Genomic DNA, 24850 nt, shown 5'->3' with positions numbered 1-24850 from the left:
TATTACTGAGGGGTGGTGGAAGATATCTTTCAAAGTAAAATTTTACATATATTCAGAAAAGAATTTGAAAGAATCGTGCTTCCGTGCTTGACTTTAAAGCAGGTGACAAAGAGAGCTGCTGGAGACTTAGAGAGCAGCATGTTCCCACATGTATAAGACACCTCCCCCCCAGAAAAATTTGGGGTCTAAAAACTGGGTGCGTCTTATACAGTGGTTGTTTTTTTACTTGCATTTCCTGCTTTTTCATGCTTGTTTTTGCGCTCATTATTGAAGACTGATTCGTCATTAGACACAGATTGAGGACAAGCTAATGGATGGGAGTTTTGACAGTGATGAGGAGTGTTATGATTTTTATGATGAATAAAACTTGAGTTCAATAATTTATTATGTAATGCATTTTTCCCCAAAATCTTGGGCCCCAAAATTCAGGTGTGTCTTACACATGGAAGTGTCTTGTACATGGGGAAATATGGTAGTTTTAATTTTAAATGGCAATCCCAAGTGTGAAGATGTTTTAATTTTGTCATTTTCTGAATGATTTTTAACTCAATGTTAAAGGAGACTAAGCTGTTCTTTTATAACAACTCAAAGGAAATGTTTATTAACTACCCCAGAGGGACATAGGAATGAATGTTTGTTACCCAGCTTTGAGCATACTGTTGAACTCAGGAAAGAGAATTTTAGAAAACAAAATTTCTCATTTAGGAAAGACTCACTATATATGTCCAAAATATAAATAGAATTTCTTCTATGTCTTCAAAGAAAATTGCTGTTCTTTAAAAATCCCTGAAAGCATGATTTTACTTACATATTTCATATGCGTTTTTTAATTTTCTTAACTTACTAGAGGTTAGGGTAGCCCTGACTGAATTTTGACCTAGAGTACAGGTTCCCAGGATGACCGGTGCACATGCCTGTTTACCACTGGAAACCGTGTCACCTCCTTGGAACCACACTTCCAGTTTCCCATGTAGGGGAATTTTCTGCTTCTGTTCCCTGGGACAGTCTTGAGTTCCTTTGACCTTAAGTGAGAGCCAAGGTATCCTTGCTCCTTTGCTCTTGGGCTCTAGCTTGACAGCATTTGTGGAATTCCTGCAGGGTACCAGGCAGGGCCCATGCTCTTTGGATTGTCAGAAGGTGAAGACTGGGGTCTTCTCCCGGCCTCCGTTTCTTTTATCCTCTGTCTTCTCTGAATTGCCCTTTCTGGCTTTCAGATGTCACTTTTTCCCCTTAGGGACTATTCTCAGGTTTCATTTTATGTGTATTCTTTTGTCTTTTGGCCTGTTTTAACAGTAAACTCAAATCTAGGTAGTACTGCTCCTGAAAGACAAATAGTAAGAACACATCCAAGTAGCGCGTGCGCCTCACTCCCAGGGCAGACAGTGGTGCCGCTGCCGCAGCTTGCTGCGCGGGTGGCATCTCCCCTCAGCGATATGCTTCGGCCGCTGTGGAACCGAGGGCGGGGGACACACAGGAGTGAAGACAGAACTTTTACATAACTTGCACATCTGATTATGAGACAGCATAAACTTTTTTGAGCAAATTGAATTGTTGCTTTTGGTCTGCTTGTCACTAGAAGCTCATGATAAAGCCTGTAATGAGATGATGGAACTATTCAAAATTAAATGATGTTTTCTCAGAACATATGTACCCTGATTTATCAATGTCACTGCATTAAAATTAATAAAAATAAGATTAAAAAAAATTAAATGAGAGAAATCACCTCTGTGCCCAAAACATGATATTGATCCTATAGTGACTTGAATATCTTCGGCACATTTTCCAGCTCCTTGCCTGCAGTAAAAGAATTTTAATAATGGAAGGAATCCCTTCATCTGAGCAAGACAGAAAAAAGGGAAGCTCTTGTGCTGGCCAGTGAAAGAGTGCTTCCGTAAAACCTGCTTGGTGGGTTCTTTGCCTTTGCCGTCCTTGACACTGCTCTCCCTGGAGCGGAGCAGCTTGGCGGCCTCTCCTCGCTCACTGTCAGCTGAAGCTGCTGAGCATAAACCAGTCCTAGCAAAATAACTTCTCGATTTGACAACCTGATACCTTTTCTCGCAGTCTATTGTTACCATGATAAATTAACATTAAATTATTTAGGTTCATGTACTGATATCATGGAATGAAAAGAACTAATGGCAAACTGATTTCAAATGTGTTTAAAGATGACTGTAGCAGTTTGGGGATTTCTCTAGTATTCTAATTAAACATTTTTCACACGTGTTACTTTCCATGAGCATCACTTACAGTTTCTCTTTAAGAATTCCACTGCTTTAATGTAATTAGATCTTTGGAGTAAAGGTAAACTCAGAAGACTCTGAGAACTTGTCTGTACCTACATTTGGCTCCATTTGAGCTTGTCCTTTGGAGTTTGGATTCCGCAGACCAACCTGGAATAGACAGCTTTGGTCTCCAAACACGCACGCACACACATGCCCGCACGCACGCTCCTGCTGGCCTTGTAGTCCATACACAGAAGCAGTCTCCGCCCCCTCAGAGGTAAGGTGCCTGCTCCTCTACCTGCTGCCCTCCTGCCCTCTGGTCTTCCTGCTGTCCCCACCTGACACATTGTCACCCCACCACTCAGTCAGGAGGCTGGGCCCCTGTCTGACTTCTCTCTTGTCCTGACGCAGGTGAGCTGCCAGAGTTTGTTCCCTAGTGGACATTTAAGCACTGCCACTGTCTTCCAAGCTTCTGTGCAAAAGTTTTTTGATGTAAAACCAAAATTTTTTTGTAGCTTCACTATTTTTGTGTGGAATGAGGCTCCAGGTTTTGCCCAGCAACCTTTCACTGACAGAAACGATATTCCTAATAAGCAGTACAGTTGTCCCCTCAGGCAGTGACAGCAATAGGAAGAACTGCCTTTTTCAGGTGCACGTATTCCGTGTGAGTCACGGTGCTCTCTAGCCTCGCAGAATTTCTTTTTAGTTTTGGAGATCTGTCCTAGATGTTGAGTGTTGTTGTTCTGTGGTGGTTGCTTTTACTTCCTCCCCAAGACCTCTCTGAACATCTTTGCGTGTTGCCGCAGCAGGTGTATAGATGCGCTCTCTGATGGCATGCAGGGAAACCTTGTTGCTTTTCGCAGCCTTGTCCAGAGAAAAGAACCAGCGGACGGGTGCCCTGAGTCCCACTCCTGCCCTGCCGCCCCCGCCCGACAGGACGGCCTTGAGGAAAAAACATCAGCCTTTCTGTAGTGTTCTCAGCTGTAGAATAGGGAGAACAGGGGCCTGTACTTTTAACTGAAGATTCATCTCTCTCTGGTTTTAAGCTTTATTGATGGTGTGTCATCATGTTTGCTGCAGTTTTAATTGTTCAGTGCCCTTGAAGTTTATAAATAATTTTACTGTCATATTTTAGTTCAACAAACATTCTATTCAAACAATTACTGAGAGCCCAAGAGGGCAGCAAAGAGTGTGGTCTGGTTCTGCACCTCGGGGTTGTGGGCACCTGGGCAGTAGCAAGTGTCACCTGCATGCACACAGCAGACACCATGCCGATGCTGTACCCCGTCCCTTCTATCCTTACAACAGACCTAGGATGATCTGAGACCTTAGCCTTAGTCTCAGGTGACAGGTGGGAACACTGAGGTCGGAGAGGAGCCGTTTCCCCAAGTCTTGCGGTGAGCACAGGGCTGGGGTCAGAGCCAGCATGTATCTTCCACGTGTATTGTTTGACAACAGAGTGGAGAAATGGGAGCTTCGGGAGAATGCGAGGCATTCCCTAAAATGAACAGAGAGCTCATTTCAAATCTTCCTGCTTCCTCAATTAGAGCAGCAGAACCACGTTGGCTTGAGGTGGAGTCCAGGTGCTGAGCGTGCCCGTGTTTGCCATTCGAGTGGGCCGCCCTCCTCTGACATGCTGTGTCTGACCCTGCAGGCGCTGGCCCAGGCCATCCGGGAGGCCCGAGAGCAGCACCCCGACATGTCGGTCACGAGAGTGGTGGTGCACAAAGAAACCGAGATGGAGGAGGGGGAAGACTAAGTTAAGGTAAGGGGGCCTGTGTTGTCCAGGGCCGTTCTCGTGACTTCTGCGCCTCTGCACCAGCTGAGGGATGTGCAGTGGACTTCTGCATCGCAGTGTCTGTCTCCTGTAGTCCCATTTGATTGTTCAGACTGTGTTATCCCCAAGGACACCTGCTCAGATTGCCTGCATAGAATTATAAACTATCCACTAATGGGCATGTGGTGTTAACCACTGCCATGTATTTGGGCTGATAATAATTGGCATTTGTAAGTTGCTTTACTATTTAAAAGCACACTGGTATAGCCCTGGCCGGTTGGCTCAGCGGTAGAGCGTTGGCCTGGCGTGTGGGGGACCCGGGTTTGATTCCGGCCAGGGCACACAGGAGAAACGCCCATTTGCTTCTCCACCCCCTCCCCCTCTCCTTCCTCTCTGTCTCTCTCTTCCCCTCCCGCAGCGGAGGCTCCATTGGAGCAAAGATGGCCCGGGTGCTGGGGATGGCTCCTTGGCCTCTGCCCCAGGTGCTAGAGTGGCTCTGGTCACGGCAGAGCGACCCCCTGGAGGGGCAGAGCATCGCCCCCTGGTGGGCAGAGCATCGCCCCTGGTGGGCGTGCCGGGTGGATCCTGGTCGGGCGCATGCAGGAGTCTGTCTGACCGTCTCTCCCTGTTTCCAGCTTCAGAAAAATACAAAAAACAAAAAAACAAAATCAAAAACAAAAAATAAAAGCACACTGGTATAATTATCTTAATATTCACAATGATGCTTTGAGGAAGGTGCTATTACCTTCATTTAGATAAGAGATTTTTTAAAAATTTTTTTAATTTATTGTGTTTACATAGATTCTAGGGTACCCCCAAATTCATCCTCCCTCCCCAATGTTCCCCAGTACATCCCTCCTGTCCCCCTCCCCATAATGCCCTCCCCTTTCCCTCCAGGATTTGCTTTTCTGCTCTCATCCCATCCTATCATCCCCTTTCCCTCTGTCCACTTTCCCTCTGGTTAGATGATAGAATTTATTTAAGGGGGCACAAAGGGAGAGATGAGTTAAATTGTCTTAATATAGACATTAAAAATGGCATATCAGGGAATTATAAAAAGAAAATATTTCTTTGATTATATAAAAATTTAAAACTTTAATTAAATCAAAATTAAAACAAAAGTAAAGGTTAAATGATAATGTTTATGCCTAGCAGAGAAAGGATTAATATCCTGAATGTATTAAGAAATCTTTTGTGTCATCAAAAATTTTAAACACTTTAGAAAAATAGGCAGAGGATTAAGCAAGTAAACCACATAGAAACTAAGTGAACATTGCCTGACCAGGATGTGGCGCAGTGGATAGAGCATCGGACTGGGATGCAGAAGACCCAGGTTCGAGACCCCGAGGTCGCCAGCTTGAGCGTGGGCTCATCTGATTTGAGCAAAAGCCCACCAGCTTGAACCTAAGGTCGCTGGCTCCAGCAAGGGGCTACTTGGTCTGCTGAAGGCCTGCGGTCAAGGCACATATGAGAAAGCAGTCAATGAACAACTAAGGTGTTGCAACATGCAATGAAAAACTAATGATTGATGCTTCTCATCTCTCTCCGTTCCTGTCTGTCTGTCCCTGTCTATCCCTCTCTCTCACTCATTCTCTGTCTCTGTAAAAAAAAAAAAAAGAGAGAAACTTAAGTGAACATTAACAAAAAATGTTCAGCTACACTATTGTGTGAGTATCAATTAAAATTTTAGTGTACAAGTTTTTACTTATAAATCTGGCAAAGTTTATGTTTTTAACCAGTGTTGGGGAGGTTGCAGGAGGAAAAATATGCAGTTGTATAAATTAGTAATATTTCCTGGAGGACAATTTGACAAACACCTACACTAAACATGCCTACCATTTATACCACTCTTAAGAATTTATCTTATATAATGAGATATGTACAAAGTATAATTATTACATTTTTATGTATACTAGCAAGAAGTTGGCAACAGTCTGTATGGCCAACAGTAGGGGCTGGTTGTGCCATATGCTGCCATCATTATGTGATGACTAAATATAGCTAGTAAGAGTTGTGCTAGAGAATTCCTAATGAAATTAGTAAATGTTCATAATTATATATGTACATAGAATTTGAATTTTAAAAAGCAAGTTTTATCACACAGCACATATACTAAGATTTTTTTTTTTAAATGATCCCTGCATTGACCAGTCAATAGATAAATGCCCCATAGGATGGCTGGTCATTCATCTATTCAAAAATATTCAAGTACCAAAATGTGCTAGGGTAGGGGCACTGCGGGCTGAAATTGTCAGATTGGGAGCAGAAACAAACAGACTGGAACCGTTACAAGTTGAACCTGTTACTTGAGAAAGTTTGAGGTGAAATTTGAAGGGCAAATAGGAGTCATGTCAGTGTCTCAAAGTCATTATAGCATTTCCCCCGCTGACCACAGCTTGTTCTTGAAAACTTTCATTGCTGGTGGTGGTCTGGCTGAGATGGGGTTTCCACTGCCTCAGCCACCCTCCGCCGCCCTGCCAGGACCGTGCGAGGCAGCAGGTGGGCTGAGGAAAGAGCAGGACCATACCGCACATCAGAAAAGAATAAATACCTGTGTGTGGTCCCGGCTCCCCTTTTTCAGATGTGAAGAGCTCTCCTCTTGACCTGACCTCTCCCTTTGGAGTCGTTCTGAGCTTTTGATCAAGCACAGAAAGTTGGGGGTGGACCGGACAGAGAGATGGTCAAAGGACAGCCTGCAGTGGACCTAACCTCCCAAGTCTGCCGTCCCAGCTGGGTACTGGCCAGCTGTGAGGCAAAGAGGAACTAAATTCAGACACTGCGAAAAAGAAAACATAGATGTCAAGGGAGTTCTTCAGTGACCTCTGGAACCTCTTAGGGACTATTCCCTCCTGCAGTTTGTCATCAGTGTGTATACGAGCCCCCAGGTGGACGCACAGTGTTACTGAGGGAGGGGGAAGAGTGTGCGGCCTCAGAGAGAACGAGCCTGTATGGGAGCTCAGGACTCGGCTTCAGTTGGCACCAGGAGCTCTCTGAACCCAGACTTCAAATGCGCCTCACTGACTCCAGAGTAACCACTGATGTGGGGTGAAAAAATGAACACTCCCTTTTCATCTGAGAGCAGCGAGCCGCCCAGGGCTGAAAGGACAGGAGCCTCTGAACTATTCACTCATTTTATTCATTTATTTGCTCATTATACAAAGATAAATGAAGTGCTCATTAGATACCTTTTACAGTTTTATCATGGAGATTTCAGGTCAGACAAGGTCATAGAGATGTAAGACAGTGGTAACAATAGTTTCAGGTTTCATGATACTTCTCAATTGAGTGTAGTGGGAACCAAAAAGCAAGGTCTCTAAATCAGGAGGGGGCGTTTCACTTGAGTTGCAAGGAGAGTGGGAGTTAGCTCAGTGAAGAAAGGCGTGGAAGGGGGCATGCCAGGCAGGGTACAGTGCTGTGAACTTGACGCTCTAGGAAGAGCACAAAGTCAGGTGTAGCTGGGTTGCAGACTACTTGTAGGAGAGTGACGGCAGATGAAGGGAGCAGGCAGGCACAGGTCTGGTCATAAGGAGTCTCATAAGCCACGCTAAAGAGGCTATATTTTATCCTGAAAAGCCCCTTGTGCGTTTGAGAGGTGATAAGTGGGAAAAAGGTATGGCTGGGTGACTGTGGCGGTATAGAAGTTAGTAAGTTGAGTAGGTGGGTGAGCAGGGAAGAATTCCAGATACTGCCAAGGTTGTAGCTTGGGCAAATGAGTTAGTAGTGGTTCGTGTAATTTCAGTCAAGGAATTTTACACGTCATGTGCAGTATCACCAGTCCTCTGCCTTAAAGCAAAAGTGTGTTTTCTTTCTTTGGTACTTTATAAGAGAAACCAACTGTCATAGGAATTGTGGAGGAAGCTTGAAAGTGAATCTAGAAGGCCCCATTTTATATGCACACACAACATGGGTAATTGGAAATTTACTAGATAGTGTAGCATAAAGCGCCACATAGCAAATTTGTGTCTACTTCATAGTTGGGTGACTTGGGTAGGTATTTCACTCCTCTGCCTCAAATCTGCTGTCTGTAAACTGGGGGAGATACTAGGGCTTAAAGAAGGGTTTGTTTTTGAGGCAGATTATAAAAATTTTGTATAACACATAATGTCAGCCACAAATTCTTTTTAGTCCAAAGAGTGAAATAAATGAATATGGAGATTTGTTATCCCAGAGATGTTGACTTGGAGAGGTGCCTACATGGAGAGGCTCAGGAGGGAGCCAAGAGTTGAGAGAGAGCACAACAGGCTTAGGCTCAGGAGACGGAGATGTGAAGGTCATCTGCAAATCATCTACTGATGAAGCCTTCTGTTGGAGTGGTGTCACTCAGGGCCAGGTCAGGGTGTTGTGACCTGGGAAGCAGAGGACAAAGAGGAGGAGGAGGAGCCAGAAGGTAGGATGAAAACGGGCAGAAAGGCGTCATGAAATGTGCCAGAGAGGGTAACTTCAAGAAGGAGCGAGCAATCAAGTGTTAAATATGGCAAAAATAGTTAAGCAAATGTGACCTCTAAAATTGTTGGTATAACCTGGGGCCTTTGTCAGAGCTACTTTAGTCAAGAAGTAGGGGCGAAGCCCTGTAGCAGGCTGAGGAAACAGATTTTAGGTAGAGAGGGCTTTCAGGAAACTGAAAAACAGTAATAGGGTCTTTTCTTGTTCTGTCCGCTCTGCCCGTCTTCATCGGGGAAGATGGAGAGCATTGCATCAGGTCTCAGAGCCACCAGAGCCAGTGCTGTGATTTCTGCAAACCTGACAAGCCCCTCACTCCTCGGAACCTGTTAGATTTGCCCCGAGTCCCTCTCCTTGATTAATACGGAACTACATTAGTGGTTTGCTTTCTGTGCTGTTGTGCATATATGAACACTAATTTCTAAACAAGATAATGTGTTCAAATTCAAACCGACAGTTCAAGTGTGATGTTCATTGATTTCAAAATGAACTCATAAGCCAAATAGGAAGTTAATATTAGCTATCTAACTGATTTGACAGGAGAAAACCATGCTGGCTGAGCCGAGCTCTAACTAATTATGAGTTACTCATTAACATGTAGGCTCTGATGGGCATTGAAAGCCTATTGACTTTCACATGACTATTTTCAGTTCAAGACCCAGGGGGTTTGTAGGCATATCAAGTGTGTTGCATTTTTATTTAATCTATTTGCCTAGTTGTACTAGACTCACTCCTAAAATCAGCATTTTGTTATAGAGAAACTGACTCCCACATACGTCCTGACTGGGATCCACCTGGCAAGCCCATTAGGGGATTGATGCTTTGCCTATCTGGGCCGTTGCTCCATTGCTCGGCAACTGAGCTCTTCTTAGCACCTGAGGTGGAGGCCATGGAGCCATCCTCAGTGCCCAGGGCCAACTCACTCTAATCAAGCCATGGCTATAGGAGGGAAGAGAGAGAGAGAGTGAGAAGGGGAGGGGTGGAGAAGTAAATGGGCACTTCTCCTTTGTGCCCTGACCTGGAATCAAATTCAGGACATCCACACGCTAGGCTGACGCTCTGCCACTGTGCCAGCCAGCCAGGGCACAGATTAGTTTTCAATATACACTAATCAAACCTAAAATGAAGACTTTTATACATAGAAATAAAAAGCCATTTTGGATTTAGTGAGTTTTCACCCTGGAATGCTGTGGAATGTTCAGTTTTAATATTTGTAAATCTGGCAGGGGCTATCAGTGTGAGTTAGATGAAGTGTATTTGAACTAAACAACAAGAGGCACTGAAGCCACGGCCTTGGAGGAAACGTGTGTCCCTGGGAGTCACTAATTCCCCAGGGCTTGCTCTTGGACAGAATCATTATCAACTATTGTTTTTGCAAATGAACCTATCTTTATTTTTCCCCCCCTGGTAATAAGAAAACAAAGGAGGTTATAATTTTTCAAAACGGCAAGACTAGAAAATGTATGTGACCCTTAATTCCTTTGCTCCTAGAGACAGCTAATTCCTCTTCACAGTGTAAATAAATATATGTAAACACATCCATACACACACACACACACACTGAAGACTGGGACTGTTGATTCTGTTAACTTGCTTTTTTCTCCACTTAACATTACTTCGTAGTTAACTTTCAGTATCATTATCTCATCATTTCTCATGCATGGTTGAATGGATGCATAATAGTTTACTTGAACTATTAATGGTTTAGATTACTCCTCAGTTTTCAGTTATACACACACTTACAAAGATTATACTTATGTTTACTTTTTTGTGCATTAATTTTGTTGTTTCTCTACGGAACCACTAATGTAGTTCCGTATTAATCGAGGAGAGGGACTCGGGGCATATCTAACAGGTTCCGAGGAGTGAGGGGCTTGTCAGGTTTGCAGTAGTCACAAAATTAATCTAGGGCAGATATTTTCTAAAATTAGGGTTGGTGTGCCACCAAGGGTTTTGATATATTGCTAAATGTCTTTCTTAAAGGTCCTACAAAGTTAGAACCCCACTAGCAGTTTATGAGTTTCCCCATTTTCCATGTTCTTTCTAACACTAAAGATTATACAATTTTTAAAAATCTTTGCTAATCTGGTGAGGAAAGAGTATTTCTCTTTTTTAAATTGTGAGGAAAGAGGCCCTGGCCAGTTGGCTCAGTGGTAGAATGTCGGCCTGGCGTGTGGAAGTCCCGGGTTCCATTCCCGGCCAGGGCACACAGGAGAGGCGCCCATCTGCTTCTCCACCCCTCCCCCTCTCCTTCCTCTCTGTCTCTCTCTTCCCCTCCCGCAGCCGAGGCTCCATTGGAGCAAAAAGATGGCCCGGGCACTGGGGATGGCTCCTTGGCCTCTGCCCCAGGCGCTAGAGTGGCTCTGGTCGCGACAGAGCGACGCCCTAGATGGGCAGAGCATCGCCCCCTGGTGGCCATGCCGGGTGGATTCGGTCGGGCGCATGTGGGAGTCTTGTCTGACTGCCTCCCTGTTTCCAGCTTCAGAAAAATACAAAAAAAGTAAATAAATAAATTGTGAGGAAAGACTTGTTTTGTTTTTTTTCATTGCTAATGAGGTTGAAATACACATATGCAAATGCACATTTGCATTTCTTTTTAATTGAATTTATTGGTTAATAAAATTAATAGGTTTCAGCTGTACAATTCTATAATACATCATTTGTATATAGTATTGTGTGTCCTTTGTCTATTTTTCTATTCAGGTGTTTATTATCTTTTATCTCTTACAGTTTTGTTAAGGTTTTTAATCCCATGTAACTACTGCGAATTTCCCTCAGGTTTTCATTAGTGCTGAGGGTTAAAAATGGCACCCACAACGGGGAGAAGAGCAGACAAAATCTACCAATCTAAGACAGGCAGGCTGTATCTAGAGTTTTCTTTTTTGGCCAAAGCAGTATTTTTAGAATTTGAATTCATTACTAACGCTTAAGTTGGGAAGATACCTAGCCATTTTAGAAATGTCAGTAGATCTGACAGTATTGAGCCTGCTTTCTCTCACGGTTGCAGTGGCTGAGTTGAGGCTGCCACTTATACAGGTTGGCGCTCTCAAAGTCATCAGCATCTTTTATGTTGATCTTGGTACCCGGTCTCCTTACTCATGTTACCCACCTGGCCTCTTGAGGTGGGTGAAGGTGGTAGTTATGACTTTATTTTTTATTTTATTTTTATTTTCTAAGTGAGGGGAGGGGAGATAGAAAGACTCCTGCATGCACCCTACTGGGATCCACCTGGCAGCCCCCTTCTGGGGCCGATGTTCTGCCCATCTGAGGCCATGCTCACAGCCAAGCTATTTCTAGCACCTGAGGCAGAGGCTCCACAGAGACATCCTCAGCACCTGGGGCTATGCGCTTGACCTAATCGAGCCATGGCTACAGGAGGAGAAGGGGGGGGAAGAGAGAGAGACGGGTGAGGAGGAGAGGTGGAGAAGCAGATGGTTGTGTCTCCAGTGTGTCCTGATTGGGAATCAAACTCAGGATACCCACAAGTAGAGGCGATGCTCGACCACTGAGCCAACCGGCCAGGGCCAGTTATGACTTTATTATACCCTAGTCTAAAGAGTATGGAAATTAAAAGAATATTTAACTACATATAGAGCACTTTCTCTCACCCACCATTTTTTTTAATAAGGAAATAGAATCCTAGAATTTAAAATTTGCCATAAGTCAGTTATACTCAAGAATCACAAAATACTATCCACATGTGAAGCTAAGTATAATTCCATTTGTCTCAAGAACTTCTCTAATGTTTGGCATCCCAGATACTGTTTTGTTTTGGGTTTTTTTGTATTTTTCTGAAGCTAGAAACGGGGAGAGACAGTCAGACAGACTCCCGCATGCGCCCGACCGGGATCTACCCGGCACGCCCACCAGGGGACGATGCTCTGCCCCTCTGGGACGTCTCTCTGCCGCGACCAGAGCCACTCTAGCGCCTGGGGCAGAGGCCAAGGAGCCATCCCCAGCGCCCTGGCCATCTCCACTTCAATGGAGCCTCGGCTGCGGGAGGGGAAGAGAGAGACAGAGAGGAAGGAGAGGGGGAGGGGTGGAGAAGCAGATGGGCGCCTCTCCTGTGTGCCCTGGCCGGGAATCGAACCCGGGACCCCTGCACGCCAGGCCGACGTTCTACCACTGAGCCAACCGGCCAGGGCCAGATACTGTTTTTTGATCATGTAAACTTGTATGGCAATAGGAGGAATTTTGCTATGGCAACTAATTAAGTTTGTGTGTAAATGTATGTGTGTGTATGTGTTTTAAGATACTCTGTTCCTCATGAGGATTACATTTCAAGGACATGTTAGCCTACTGTTTCTGTAACTCTCATGCATCAAAATAGTTTAGTTAGCTTTAGAACAAGTGAGAATCTAAACCTGTTGTATTCGTTGTGGTAGCCAGTACCCACATGTGGCTATTGGGCTTTTGTAATGTGCCTATTCCAAGTTGGAGATGTGCTTTAAGTATAAAATAACACACTAGATTTTAAAGATATTTGAAAAAAAGGTAAACTAATTAAGTCTAGAAATGAATTCTTTTGATTCCTACTTACCTTTCTATAAGAAAAATATTAAATGAAAACTTAGAAAGTTCTGTTCATAAAAGCTTAAAGATAGTTTTCTAAAAGATAAAGGTTTTGTTACTATTTTTAAGGGCAACTTTTATTTGATGCTGCAGAGAAATGTCTTCTTACTCTCCTTATCTTATGAACCTAAGATTTGCAAAGGCTTAGCTAGAATAAAGTATACTGAGTATGACCTTCACGATGGTGCACTTGTTCTTTAAAAGGAGCTTTATGGTTTTGTAGAATGCGTTCATAGCGAGCCCCCACAAGATTTGAGCCTAGCAGAATAACGCAGAAGACGGCACTGTAGCTTTCAGGCCAAATAATAACTAATCTTAGAAATCTTTGTCCATGCTTCAGACAACTGGAAAAGCCAGATTTTTTAAAGAAGAAAGAGTCCTCTCATAGATATAGTTATTCAACAGAAGAAGACCCACATATTTTCTACTTAAATCAGCAGATGAAAGTAATGGCGAAGATAGGCGGTGGGGCTTTCCTCCTAGAGACATAATGCAGTTCTGTTTCCTCCCTCCCCTAGCCCCTGCTCTTCTCCTGCCTTGAAGATTAGGCCCTGTCACTTTAACTTATGGATTCATTAATATATATGTTCAAGGGACTATTGTAGTTGGTATAAGAACATGTATATAAATGGAATATAGGATAAAAATCAATATTTTTCGAGAGAAGCCTAGATAAGGGGCTGTGACAGGAGAAACTTTTCTGATTGGCAGGTCAGGGAAGACCTCCCTGCTTCGGTGGCAGGACAGCTCTTTGCTGCAGAACGCAGGGGAGGGTTTAATTATATGGGTAGAGAGGAAAGAGCGTGTAGAACAGTGGGATGGGTATCACAAAGAGCAGTTCCTACATGGGAGCCTTATGCTGTTCCAGCAGACCTAGAATACTTGTCAAGAGCGAATTGCAGAGGGTGTTATATTCATGTTAGTACCTCAGTTTAGACTTTGCTCTATAGCTCATCTGCAAAGCGCATTTGAGTATAGGAAGAGCACTGCCCTTCCGTAGATTTATTCATCAGTGGTCCCCTGTGAGGATACCATTATACTGATTCAGGCAGGTATTAATGGAGAAACTGAACTGAACATCTCTGTCTGTAAGAGTAGAATTGAATTTCATTTGAAAGTAAAAGTAGGAGTGAAATACCACGTATGAAAATCTATAAAAAGAATATTAGCTAGCATTTATTTAGCGCCTACTCTGTGCCCAGCTGTGTTTGAGAACTTTGCCATTATTACTTGAATGAGTTCTTATCATCACCTGTAGTGTAGACAAGGGCACCGAGGCCTGGAGAGCTTAACTCACTCATCCATGACACACAGTTCGTGATTGGCATGGCCAGAACCAACCACAACCTATACTGTTTTGTACAAAAATCCATGATCAGAATCTGTCAAATAACAAACGCCCACCACTGTACCTAAAACACGACTCATTTTAGAAAGTTATTTTGTACAAAATATTTTTGAAATTGAAGCTGTGATATAAAGCTAAGTGAATAAGTCAAACCATATTTTATAAAATAGTTATGTTTCAGGTAAAATTGACAGGGTATTCTGAAATTGCTGCGTGGTAGTAATTCTTTGAGTGACTTGAATGTGTCAGGTGTAAAGATTCTAATAGGAAAATTACTGTTAGCTTTAAAAAAATCATTTAAGGCCCTGGCCGGTTGGCTCAGCGGTAGAGCGTCGGCCTGGCGTGCGGGGGACCCGGGTTCGATTCCCGGCCAGGGCACATAGGAGAAGCACCCATTTGCTTCTCCACCCCTTCCTCTTTGTCTCTCTCTTCCCCTCCCGCAGCCAAGGCTCCATTGGAGCAAAGATGGCCTGGGCGCTGGGGATGGCTCCTTGGCCTCTGCCCCAGGCGCTAGAGTGGCTCTGGTCGCAACATGGCGACGCCCAGGATGGGCAGAGCATCGCCCCCTGGTGGGCAGAGCGTCGCCCCCTGGTGGGCATGCCGGGTGGATCCCGGTCGGGCGCATGCGGGAGTCTGTCTGACTGTCTCTCCCCGTTTCCAGCTTCAGAAAAATACAAAAAAAAAAAAATAAATAAGAAAAAAAAAATTAAAAAAATCATTTAATTGGCCTGAAGAAATCACTGATAGCTCATCCTTTTCTCAAAGGGAAGGGGGTCTAACTGGCTTAAAGACAGACAGCTTAGACCATCACAGGTAGTGGGAAGGAGGTGGCTCTTCCAGAACCTCCTCAGGACAGGTGGCAACTAAAGCTGTGCAAAGACATGCCTTTTAGAAAAACGGAAATTTGCAGCAAACCTCTCAATATGGACTCTCCCCAAAGCAAAGATAAATGACTTGATCCTAGCGAACGTTAAACTGAAGTTTTGGCTTTGAGGCACTGTTGTGTAAGTGTGTGTGTGATTGAGCAGAGACAGAGAACGTGGATCCCAGCCCATCCTGAGGGACCTGACTGACGGTGGGTCTCAGAGGCCCCACATGAGAGTGATGAGCAGAGAGTGGCACCGGAGCAGCGTTTGCATGTTCAGACAAACCAGGGGAAGCAAAACCACTTTGCTGAATTATTTGTATTATAGGTGGTGAGTTTCATTTGACTGAAAGGAAGAAAAACACAGCATTCCATTTTCCCCTCCGTATGCAGCAGACTCACAGATACCTGTGAGAGACGGAACTGCAGTCGTGACAGCAGATTCGACATAAGCAGTACTCGAGCTTCATGGTATCAGGACCACTTCACATTCTTAATATTGTTGAAGAGCCCAGAGTGCTTCTGTTTATGTGAATTGCAGCTATTGAAATCGACCATACTACAAATCAGAAGTTGAAATTTACCACAGTATAAATCAAATAAAAGCTAAAAAATAGTCACTTTGTGAAAGAACCCTGTCTTCCAACTATGCGCCATCCTAGAAAGGGCAAATTAACAGTGAAAAGCTCAGTGGCTGCCACTGGTCTCATCAGAAGAGTCTTTAAATATTGGGAATCTCATAGTGGCCAAAACACAATTTTCCAAAATTCTAGTCTTTACCTGAAAGCTTGATTTTATCATTGGCGACAAATACTATCCATTGTTTTCCTGGAAGTGACAGGCTCACTTCATTTTCAAGAAAATGCCTGCCAGATATCCAATTGAATAAAATAATTTGTCAATAATTCTCTCAAGTAAAAAAGAAATTTTGTGAAAAAAGTGGCTTCTTAAGTTCTAACATTTGCACAAATGCTTGTCGTCTACACATCCATTATACTCTGTACACAGCACTCTTGTTTTATACATACCTCCCTTTTTATCATGCAGAACATTAAGACATAAACACAAGGGTTGAGCACTAAGAAAATTGATACTTTGTTTCATCAAGTACATTCTTAAGTGAAACTGGCTTTTTCTTTTTTTTAATATTTTAGAAATTTTATTTAGACAGTTTTAATGGGTTGACATTGATCAGTACATAGATTCAGAGAAACATCTCCAGATCATTTTGACATTTATGTTGTATACCCATCACCCAAAGTCAAATTGCTCTCTGTCAGCTTTTATTTAGTTTTCTTTATGCCCCTCCCCTTGGTAACCACTGCACTCTTGTCCATGTCTATGAGTCTCAATTTTGTGTGATTTACTTATTTCACTCAGTATAATGTTATCAAGGTCCATCCATATTGCTGTAAATGATCCTATATCATCATTTATTATGGCTAAGTAGTATTCCATAGTATATATGGACCACATCTTCTTTATCTAATCACCTATCAAAGGGCTTTTAGGTTGTTTCCATGTCTTGGCCAATGTGAACAATGCTGCGATGAACATGGGGCTGCATGTATCTTTACGTACTAGTGGGTTTTTTTGTTTTGTTTTGTTTTGTTTTGTTTTTGTATTTTTCTGAAGCTGGAAACGGGGAGAGACAGTCAGACAGACTCCCGCATGCGCCCGACCGGGATCCACTCGGCACGCCCACCAGGGCCCCCCCCCCCCCCGCTCTGCCCACCAGGGGGCGATGCTATGCCCCTCCGGGGGGGGGGGGTGTCGCTCTGCCGTGACCAGAGCCACGCTAGCGCCTGGGGCAGCGGCCAAGGAGCCATCCCCAGCGCCCGGGCCATCTTTGCTCCAATGGAGCCTTGGCTGCGGGAGGGGAAGAGAGAGACAGAGAGGAAGGAGAGGGAGTGGAGAAGCAAATGGGCGCTTCTCCTATGTGCCCTGGCCGGAAATCGAACCCGGGTCCCCCACACGCCAGGCCGACGCTCTACCGCTGAGCCAACCGGCCAGGGCCCGTACCAGTGTTTTTGAGATTTGGGGGTATATACCCAGTAGAGGAATTACTGGGTCATATGGTAGTTCTATTCTTAATTTTTTGAGGAACCACCATACTTTCTTTCATAATAGTTGTACTACTTTACATTCCCACCAACAGTGAATGAGGGTTCCTTTTTCTTCACAGCCTCTCCAACACTTGTTGTTACCTGTCTTGTTGATAATAGCTAATCTAACAGGTGTGAGGTGGTATCTCATTGTAGTTTTGATTTGCATTTCTCTAATAGCTAGTGATGATCAGTATTTTTACATATATCTTTTGGCCATTTGTATTTCTTCCTGTCTGTTGATGTCCTCTTCCCATGTTTTTATTGGATTGTTTGCTTGTTTGTTGTTGAGTTTTGTGAGTTCTTTGTATATTTTGGATATTAGGCCCTTATCTGAGCTGTCAGTTTCTTTTGCTGTGCAGAAGCTTCTTAGTCTGATGTGGTCCCATTCATTTATCTTTGCTTTCACTTCTCTTGCCTTTGGAGTCAAATTCATGAAATGAAACTGGCTTTCTTTTTATTTTATGGCAAGAGTGTGGTGGGTAAAGACAGTTTGTTTTGGTGCCATGGCCTTGACCTGTGTGTGCTGAGATGCCATCAGCTTTACTCACCATTGTTGTTGGCACCATCAGTGAAAATGTCAGCACCCTGGAAGGGACAGTGTCTTGCGTGATTATGAAGTAGCTTTGAATCCATGACTGTTGGAAACTGTCTTGGCAACTCCCAAGGTCTACCGACCACACTTTGAGAACTGGGTCTTAGTTGTAGTGATAACGCTAACATTTTAAGAATTGACTATTTCCTGGGTTGACCAAATGGAAATTTATCATCCTTGGCTTTTTGGTTCTAGCATTCTTATATTCGTACAATGAAAATTCTGTTCAAAAATTAAAATCAAATGTGCAATTGAGAGCCAAGGAAAAATAAAAGGTTAGCATTAGAAATAACTGAAATTCAGCCTGACCTGTGGTGGCGCAGTGGATAAAGCGTTGACCTGGAAATGCTGAGGTTGCCGGTTCGAAACCCTGGGCTTACCTGGTCAAGGCACATATGGGAGTTGATGCTTCCAGCTCCTCCCCCCTTCTCTCTCTCTGTCTCTCCTCTCTCTCTGTCTCTCCCTCTCCTGTCTAAAATGAATAAATAAAAAAAAAAGAAAAAAAGAAAAAAAATAACTGAAATTCATAAACTATTTAAAACTGAACTTTACACTTGAGTTCATGAACCTGATTTTTATTTAAGAAATAGTTGCATTGTGCCTTACATAAATACTTTATTTGTATTTTTGTTTTTTTAATTGAATTTATGGGGTAACACTGAATAACATAATTATACAAATTTCAGGTTATCGATTCTACAATACATCTCTGTGTACCATACTGTGTGTTCAACCTCCCCAAGTCATCTTTTTATAATCTTTGCTTTTATTACTGCCATTTAGTATTTGAATCTTCATTAATCTGAAGAAGTGGAATATTTTCTTGCACAGTTTTAATTATTTTGTATAAAAACCACAGTCTTACATTTTTACTAGGACTCCTGCAGGATTCTTTATCACTGAAAGGCTGTGTTTCCAGTGGTTTGTGTCCAGTGCTTTCTTTTTTTTTTTTTTTTTTACAGAGGCAGAGATAGACAGGGACAGACAGACAGGAACGGAGAGAGATGAGAAGCATCAATCATCAGTTTCTCGTTGCGCCTTGCGACTTCTTAGTTGTTCATTGATTGCTTTCTCACATGTGCCTTGACTGTGGGCCTTCAGCAGACCAAGTAACCCCCTGCTGGAGCCAGCGGCCTTGGGTCCAAGCTGGTGAGCTCTTTGCTCAAGCCAGATGAGCCCGCGACCTCGGGGTCTCAAACCTGGGTCCTTCCGCATCCCAGTCCGACGCTCTATCCACTGCGCCACCACCTGGTCAGGCTGCAGTGCTTTCTAAAAAGGACGCATTTACAATTTACTGAATCAACCCCTGGAGTAAAGCGCGCTCAAGATCAAGAGCCACCATGTGAGCCCCTTGTCTCTGGAAATTGAGGTTGTGCTTTTCAGATGAGGTGTAGAACTTCTGTGCTTGAACTTGATGGATTTCCCATTGCTCATCAGGGCACACTGAGAAAGAGAGATTTAAGAACCCTCTGAACCCTCTGTGAGGGCGTTAGTAGGTAAATGGCATGTACCCTTGCCGACTTTGGACATAGAATTAGGCCTATGATTAGATGAAACGGCCATTTAATCACAAATGTGTGAAACCTATTTCCACAGTGGCCAACAGAGGGGGACAAAGGCTATGGAATGTGAGTATAGTAATTAGAAATGTTCACTAACATTGTATAGTCCAAGGTTGGGAAACTGAAACGTGAAAACAGTGGTTTGGGTTTTTGTTTGCTTGAACAAAATTCTAATACATAAAATATGATCCATGTACTTAATAGCTATGTGATCTTATCCAGACTCTAGGTGTGAATATTAAGACCTTGTCAAAGTGAAAACAGGTTGAATAATTCCTATAATACCTGTCAATTTGTATAAATATATCAAGACTTCTATGAATATAAAGTAGAATTAAAGCTTTTTTAAAAAAAAAGAGTTCTTGAAACTTTACAGCTCATATGTGAAAAACCAGTGCCTAGTTTTCAGTGTGACTGGGGTATGTGATAAGTTTTAGACCCAAAATGCAGTCTCTTAAGAATGACCAAATATATATATATATATTGTTCCCCTCACAGATACATGCCAAAAAGAGAGAAATCAAAATGAATAATGAGCCTGACCAGGCGGTGGTGCAGTGGGTAGAGCGTCGGGTTAGGATGTGGAGGACCCAGGTTCGAGACCCTGAGGTCTCAAGCTTCAGTGCAGGCTCATCTGGTTTGAGTAAAAGCTCACCAGCTTGGACCCAAGGTCGCTGGCTCGAGCAAGGGGTTACTCAGTCTACTGTAGCCCCATGGTCAAGGCACATATGAGAAAGCAATCAGTGAACAACTAAGGTGTCACAATGAAAAACTGATGATTGATGCTTCTCATCTCTCTCCATTCCTGTCTGTCTGTCCCTGTCTATCCCTCTCTCTGACTCTCTCTCTGTCTCAGAAAAAAAAAAAAGAATAATGATATCCCATCCTTGTCTTTTTGCTCCTTCCCAATGCAAAAAGCTAGATGTTTACTACTTGGAAATACATTTCTTTATGGGTTCAAGTGCAAAAAGCAATCAAAAAAAGATAGATGGATGTGTAAATTAAAAACAACTATATAATCAATTGCTTCTTAATCATCTGGAACAGTAAGGAACTGGGTGTTCAGAAACATTGAATATCTAGTTAACTCAGAGTTATACTTGATTTACTGCTCCTTAAAGAGTAAGAAAAAATGTACATTTAACATTAAAATTATAGTAACTAATTTTCTTTGATTCTGAAAGCTATTTGGAATCTAAAGAGCACATTAAGATTATTGTTTGTAATACTTATTATCAGGAAAAAATTGACTTATTTTAAAATCTTTCTAGTTGTTTGATTGCAGATAAATTACAATAAGTGATACATATTTGACTTTACATGGGTGACTATATCTTTTTCTCTCCCTATATTTCAGTAAATGTTGAAACTCTTTGAAACCAAGATTTCTTTTATGCAACTCCTGCATACTCCTAGATTCCTGTCTACTAATGACTTTTAAACAAGTTTAATTTTAGCTTCATTTTACAAATTGAAATCTTAATTTTTGGTGAAAACATATTCCTGGAAATAAAGTGACATGGAGCCGATAGGCAATGGAGGATAGAACCCTTAACCTCATTTTTTCTGTAGGTTTCTGACACTGGTAGCATCAGGGGTTTTCTGTCCCATAAGCAGGGCAAAGTGGCAGCTGTGTCCCAACAAACACTGCATATTTACTAAGAAAACAGAGCCAACCGCCCGTAAAGAAAGAAGAATAGATAGCATGACTGAAGGTCACAGATAACTTCCAAATCCAATTCTATTGGTAGTTTTAGCCATTCCCTCCTCACCATCCCCCTACATTCTTTTCGTAATTACTAACCTCAAAAAAGACGACTTTGTGTTTTCTCCATTGGTTCTTCCCTGCCTAGAGTCAAGCAGAAGTACTAATGAGTAATGAAATAGCCTAAAGCAGACAACAGGGTTGGGGAAAAAATGAACCTGATTAATTAGTCTGTCCTGAATAATCAAGAGGCTCTAATAATATCTGTGATAAATATAAATGATGGGGAGGTTTTTCATTAAAATAAGACTTAACTTTTATCTAACCAAAACAGTTTATATTCTGCTTTACTTTGGGCCAGGATCTCTTGAAAAGGACCTTAATTATCATACTCTGCCATCCACATAATCACCTACCTTTTGCCAAAACTTCCACTCAAGCTGAAAAACAAAATGAAACAGTTATCTTCTTCAAACCCCCCTTTTTTTCAGGGACAATGCGCCTTCCTTATTTTTTGTCTGCCTCCCTGTCCACTCCTATTTCATTCCTCTCTTCCACCTACTTACCTTTTATTGTGGGCTCCCAAGATTTGTGTCTTTCATTTTTTTTTGTTATACTTACATGAGACTAATTCCATCTGTTGGTGTCACTTGTCCCTTTGTGCTGACAAATCTGTGTCTCTGGCCCTCAGACCTCCCCCAGGCTGTACGCGTTATTCTCTGTTTTGAGGCCCAAGACTCAAGTCCCCCGATAGGATAGTACTCTGGTACTGCCATCCTAGTCTCCACCGTCTGATTCTTGAATTGTGTCTGTCGAAATCCTCTCTTCCCCCTGATTTCTGCAGCAGCCACTCAGATCTGTGTCCTTGCCATCTAGCAGTCATACCTGACCTTTGTCATCTTCCTCCTGCAGCCAGGACTACTGCAGAGGCCTCTAGGCTGGTGTTCCTGTCCGCATTTCCCTCCACCTTTAGCCTGTTCATCACACTGAGGCCACCGTGAAAATATCTCAGGCCATGTTAGATCTTCCTCAGAACCAAGGGGGTCAGACCCACGCTTCTCCTCCTGGACTTGTGGTACTCCAGTGGAACTGGCCACCCCCGGCTCGCTGGCCTGTCGTCCCTGCCTCTCATACTCTACTCTGGATCACTGTGGTAGATTTCAGTTGGTCTTTTTATTTAATGCTCTTTCTAAATTCATTCTTTATCTATCAGATCAAGTTCATACTTCTTGGCCTGGTATTCAAGAATATACTGAGTATTTTTTACCTTGCCCTCAGTTACTCACTGTATATTACTTAGCTTCAATAATGCCCATTTCTCACCATCCTGTTTCTCCCGTTCATCCTTGCCCATCCTCGGTACATCTGTACGCCCATCCTAACATCATACACTTTCCCACTTCTGCACCTGAAGTACCCAGTCTGTTCATTTCAGTGAAGTCAAAATTGACTTTGTTCTTCCTCCTTCCCTGAATTTACTTTAAAAACCTGTATTTGTTTCTTTTTTATATTTTTACTATATGAATTATCTCTTTTTATAATTTACTTTCTTTTGGTTTATTCTTTTTTTATTTTATTTTTTTGAGACACAGGAAGGGAGGGAAGAGAGGGTGAGAAGCATCAACTCGTAGTTGCTTTCACTGTAGTGCTTTCGTTGTACATTGAGCTTCTCATATGTGCCTTGACTGAGCTCAGCTGGTGTCCCCTTGCCTTGGCTTTTCATGCCAGTGACCTCTGACCTCAAGTGGCAAGCTTTGGGATTGTGTGGACAATCTCCCACTCAAGCCAGTGGCCCTGCACTGACTAGTTCATGCTCAGAGCCAGTGACCTCAGGGTTTTGAACCGGTGACCTCAGCCTTCTGGGTCCATGCTTTATCCACTGCACCACCACTGGTCAGACAACTTTTGGTTTATTCTTGCCAATTGTTTCTAGTATTTTTGTCGGTTCTCAGGTATTTCAAGGCCCTCAAGGGTGGAACAGGGTCTCGTGCATGTCTTCTGGTAAACATTTACTGTAGAACTAGATAGCAGCTCTTGATTACCGGATTTAAATTTGATGAATGTCACATTTTTTTTGCAAACCTTTGTCTTTGGAATATTTAAGTCCTTTCTCTTTATTTCCTCCTAGAAATTCATTTATTAAACGACATTCAACTTTGTGAACCTGAAGAATTTTGACCATTTCAAGTCTTAATGTCACACCACTACTCCAGCGAATTTATACTACAACTGGTAACACGGACCAGAAGCCTGAAGAATGACAATGCCAACACCAAACCTTACCTTAACAGCTCTGGTCTACACTGTTCCCTCGCATTTTAATATATTATTTTGTTTTATAACCACTTCTAAATATTCTTGGTTCTTTTTTTTTTTAAGTAGGGATTTTGTTTTGTTTCCTGTTTACTTTGTGTACAACTACCTGCTTTTTACGACTCATTTTGACCCAATGATCATGAACAAAGCCAGCCCCAGCTGGTAAGGTGCTGTTCACTTGAACAGGTGCTGTTGTGCGGAAAGGAAACTCTATGACTAATTCATATAGCGGCTTTCCTTCTTCCAGATTCTTCCCATTGAATTCCCATTCAATTCCAGTAAATATTTACAGACTTTTCAGATTGCAGTAAATATACTGTGTGAGAAAATATTAATACAGATTAAAAGCATTTCTTACATCTTGAAAGTTTTCTAATGTTTGAGAAATTCATTGGGGATATTTTTTATATTGATTCCTTTTGACTTCCAGTCCTGTGACTTTTTACTGTCCGTAGAAAGTCAGGCATTCCAGACTGGAGAACTATGAAGAAGTCGCTGGCCTCGCACTGTGTTTAGAGCCCTCTCGCGCATAGTGCCAACACTTCGACACATGCCCTTCGGCAGCATTCCAGAGACGGGAGGGAGGAGAAAGGGAAAGCGACTTCTTCCCTCCTCCTAACATATCCAGGCAGCTTAAAACCTTAGTGCTTTCTTTCTTAACGCGTCCAAATTTCAATACTGTCCATTATTTCAACATTTGTGTAGAACACTTTGCTTTGTATTAAACCTCTCTGCCCGTAAAACTGACCTTTTGTGCTTGAGCAGGTCTGCCTCTTTCAGATGGTGGGATGATCCACACAGGTTCGAGGATGCTGGGGAGAGGAGCTGGGGGCTGTGGTGGTGGTTTGATGGTTATAAGGAAGCAAGACTGTTTAAAGCTGGCACCAGAGACCTGATAGGGACTGGTTAACTGTATTGAACATTTCCACCTTTGCTTTGGACCCTATGTATAGTTATGATGCCAGATTAGATTTATAGCAGCTTCAAGTTGTATTAAATGATATTTTGCTTTCTGTAATACTGTTATAAAATAAAGTTGGTTTATTCTCAAGCCTTGTCATTTCTCTTTATAAAAAGGTTTTAAAAAATAAACTCAAGTGATGTTTTTTTAGTCAGACATCCTATTATTTTGTGGGATGTAGCATTTTTTAAATCTGTTGTTCAGATCTTTGATAATTTGATGCTGCTGCCAACATCACTGATTCCAAATGGCCAAGGCAGTGTTGAAAGTTTGTAAATCTAATGTTTAGAATGCCAGATTCCTCCTGCCTGGTTACATAATCTGCCCAGCTTTTAAAATTCTCTAAGGAATAATTTTGGTTGTTTTCTTTGTGTATTTTTGT

General features: G+C 42.6%; 1 protein-coding gene across 18 annotated transcripts in view; it reads left to right on the top strand.

Moving 5' to 3' along the window:
* Positions 1 to 24558, top strand: part of EPB41L2 (erythrocyte membrane protein band 4.1 like 2) — a 232103-nt gene extending 207545 nt beyond the window's left edge. For all 18 annotated transcript variants that reach the window (XM_066247989.1, XM_066247988.1, XM_066247987.1 and 15 more), the window contains 2 exons: positions 3877 to 3987; positions 23320 to 24558. In XM_066247989.1, coding sequence (XP_066104086.1) covers positions 3877 to 3981 — 105 coding nt within the window. In that variant the 3' untranslated portion in view covers positions 3982 to 3987; positions 23320 to 24558. The remainder of the gene's footprint in view (positions 1 to 3876; positions 3988 to 23319) is intronic.
* The last annotated feature ends 292 nt before the right edge of the window (positions 24559 to 24850 follow it).

The sequence above is a fragment of the Saccopteryx bilineata genome, chromosome 12 (genome assembly GCF_036850765.1).
Source record: "Saccopteryx bilineata isolate mSacBil1 chromosome 12, mSacBil1_pri_phased_curated, whole genome shotgun sequence".
Classification (NCBI taxonomy): Eukaryota; Metazoa; Chordata; class Mammalia; order Chiroptera; family Emballonuridae; genus Saccopteryx; species Saccopteryx bilineata.
This window is presented reverse-complemented; position numbering and strand designations above follow the sequence as displayed.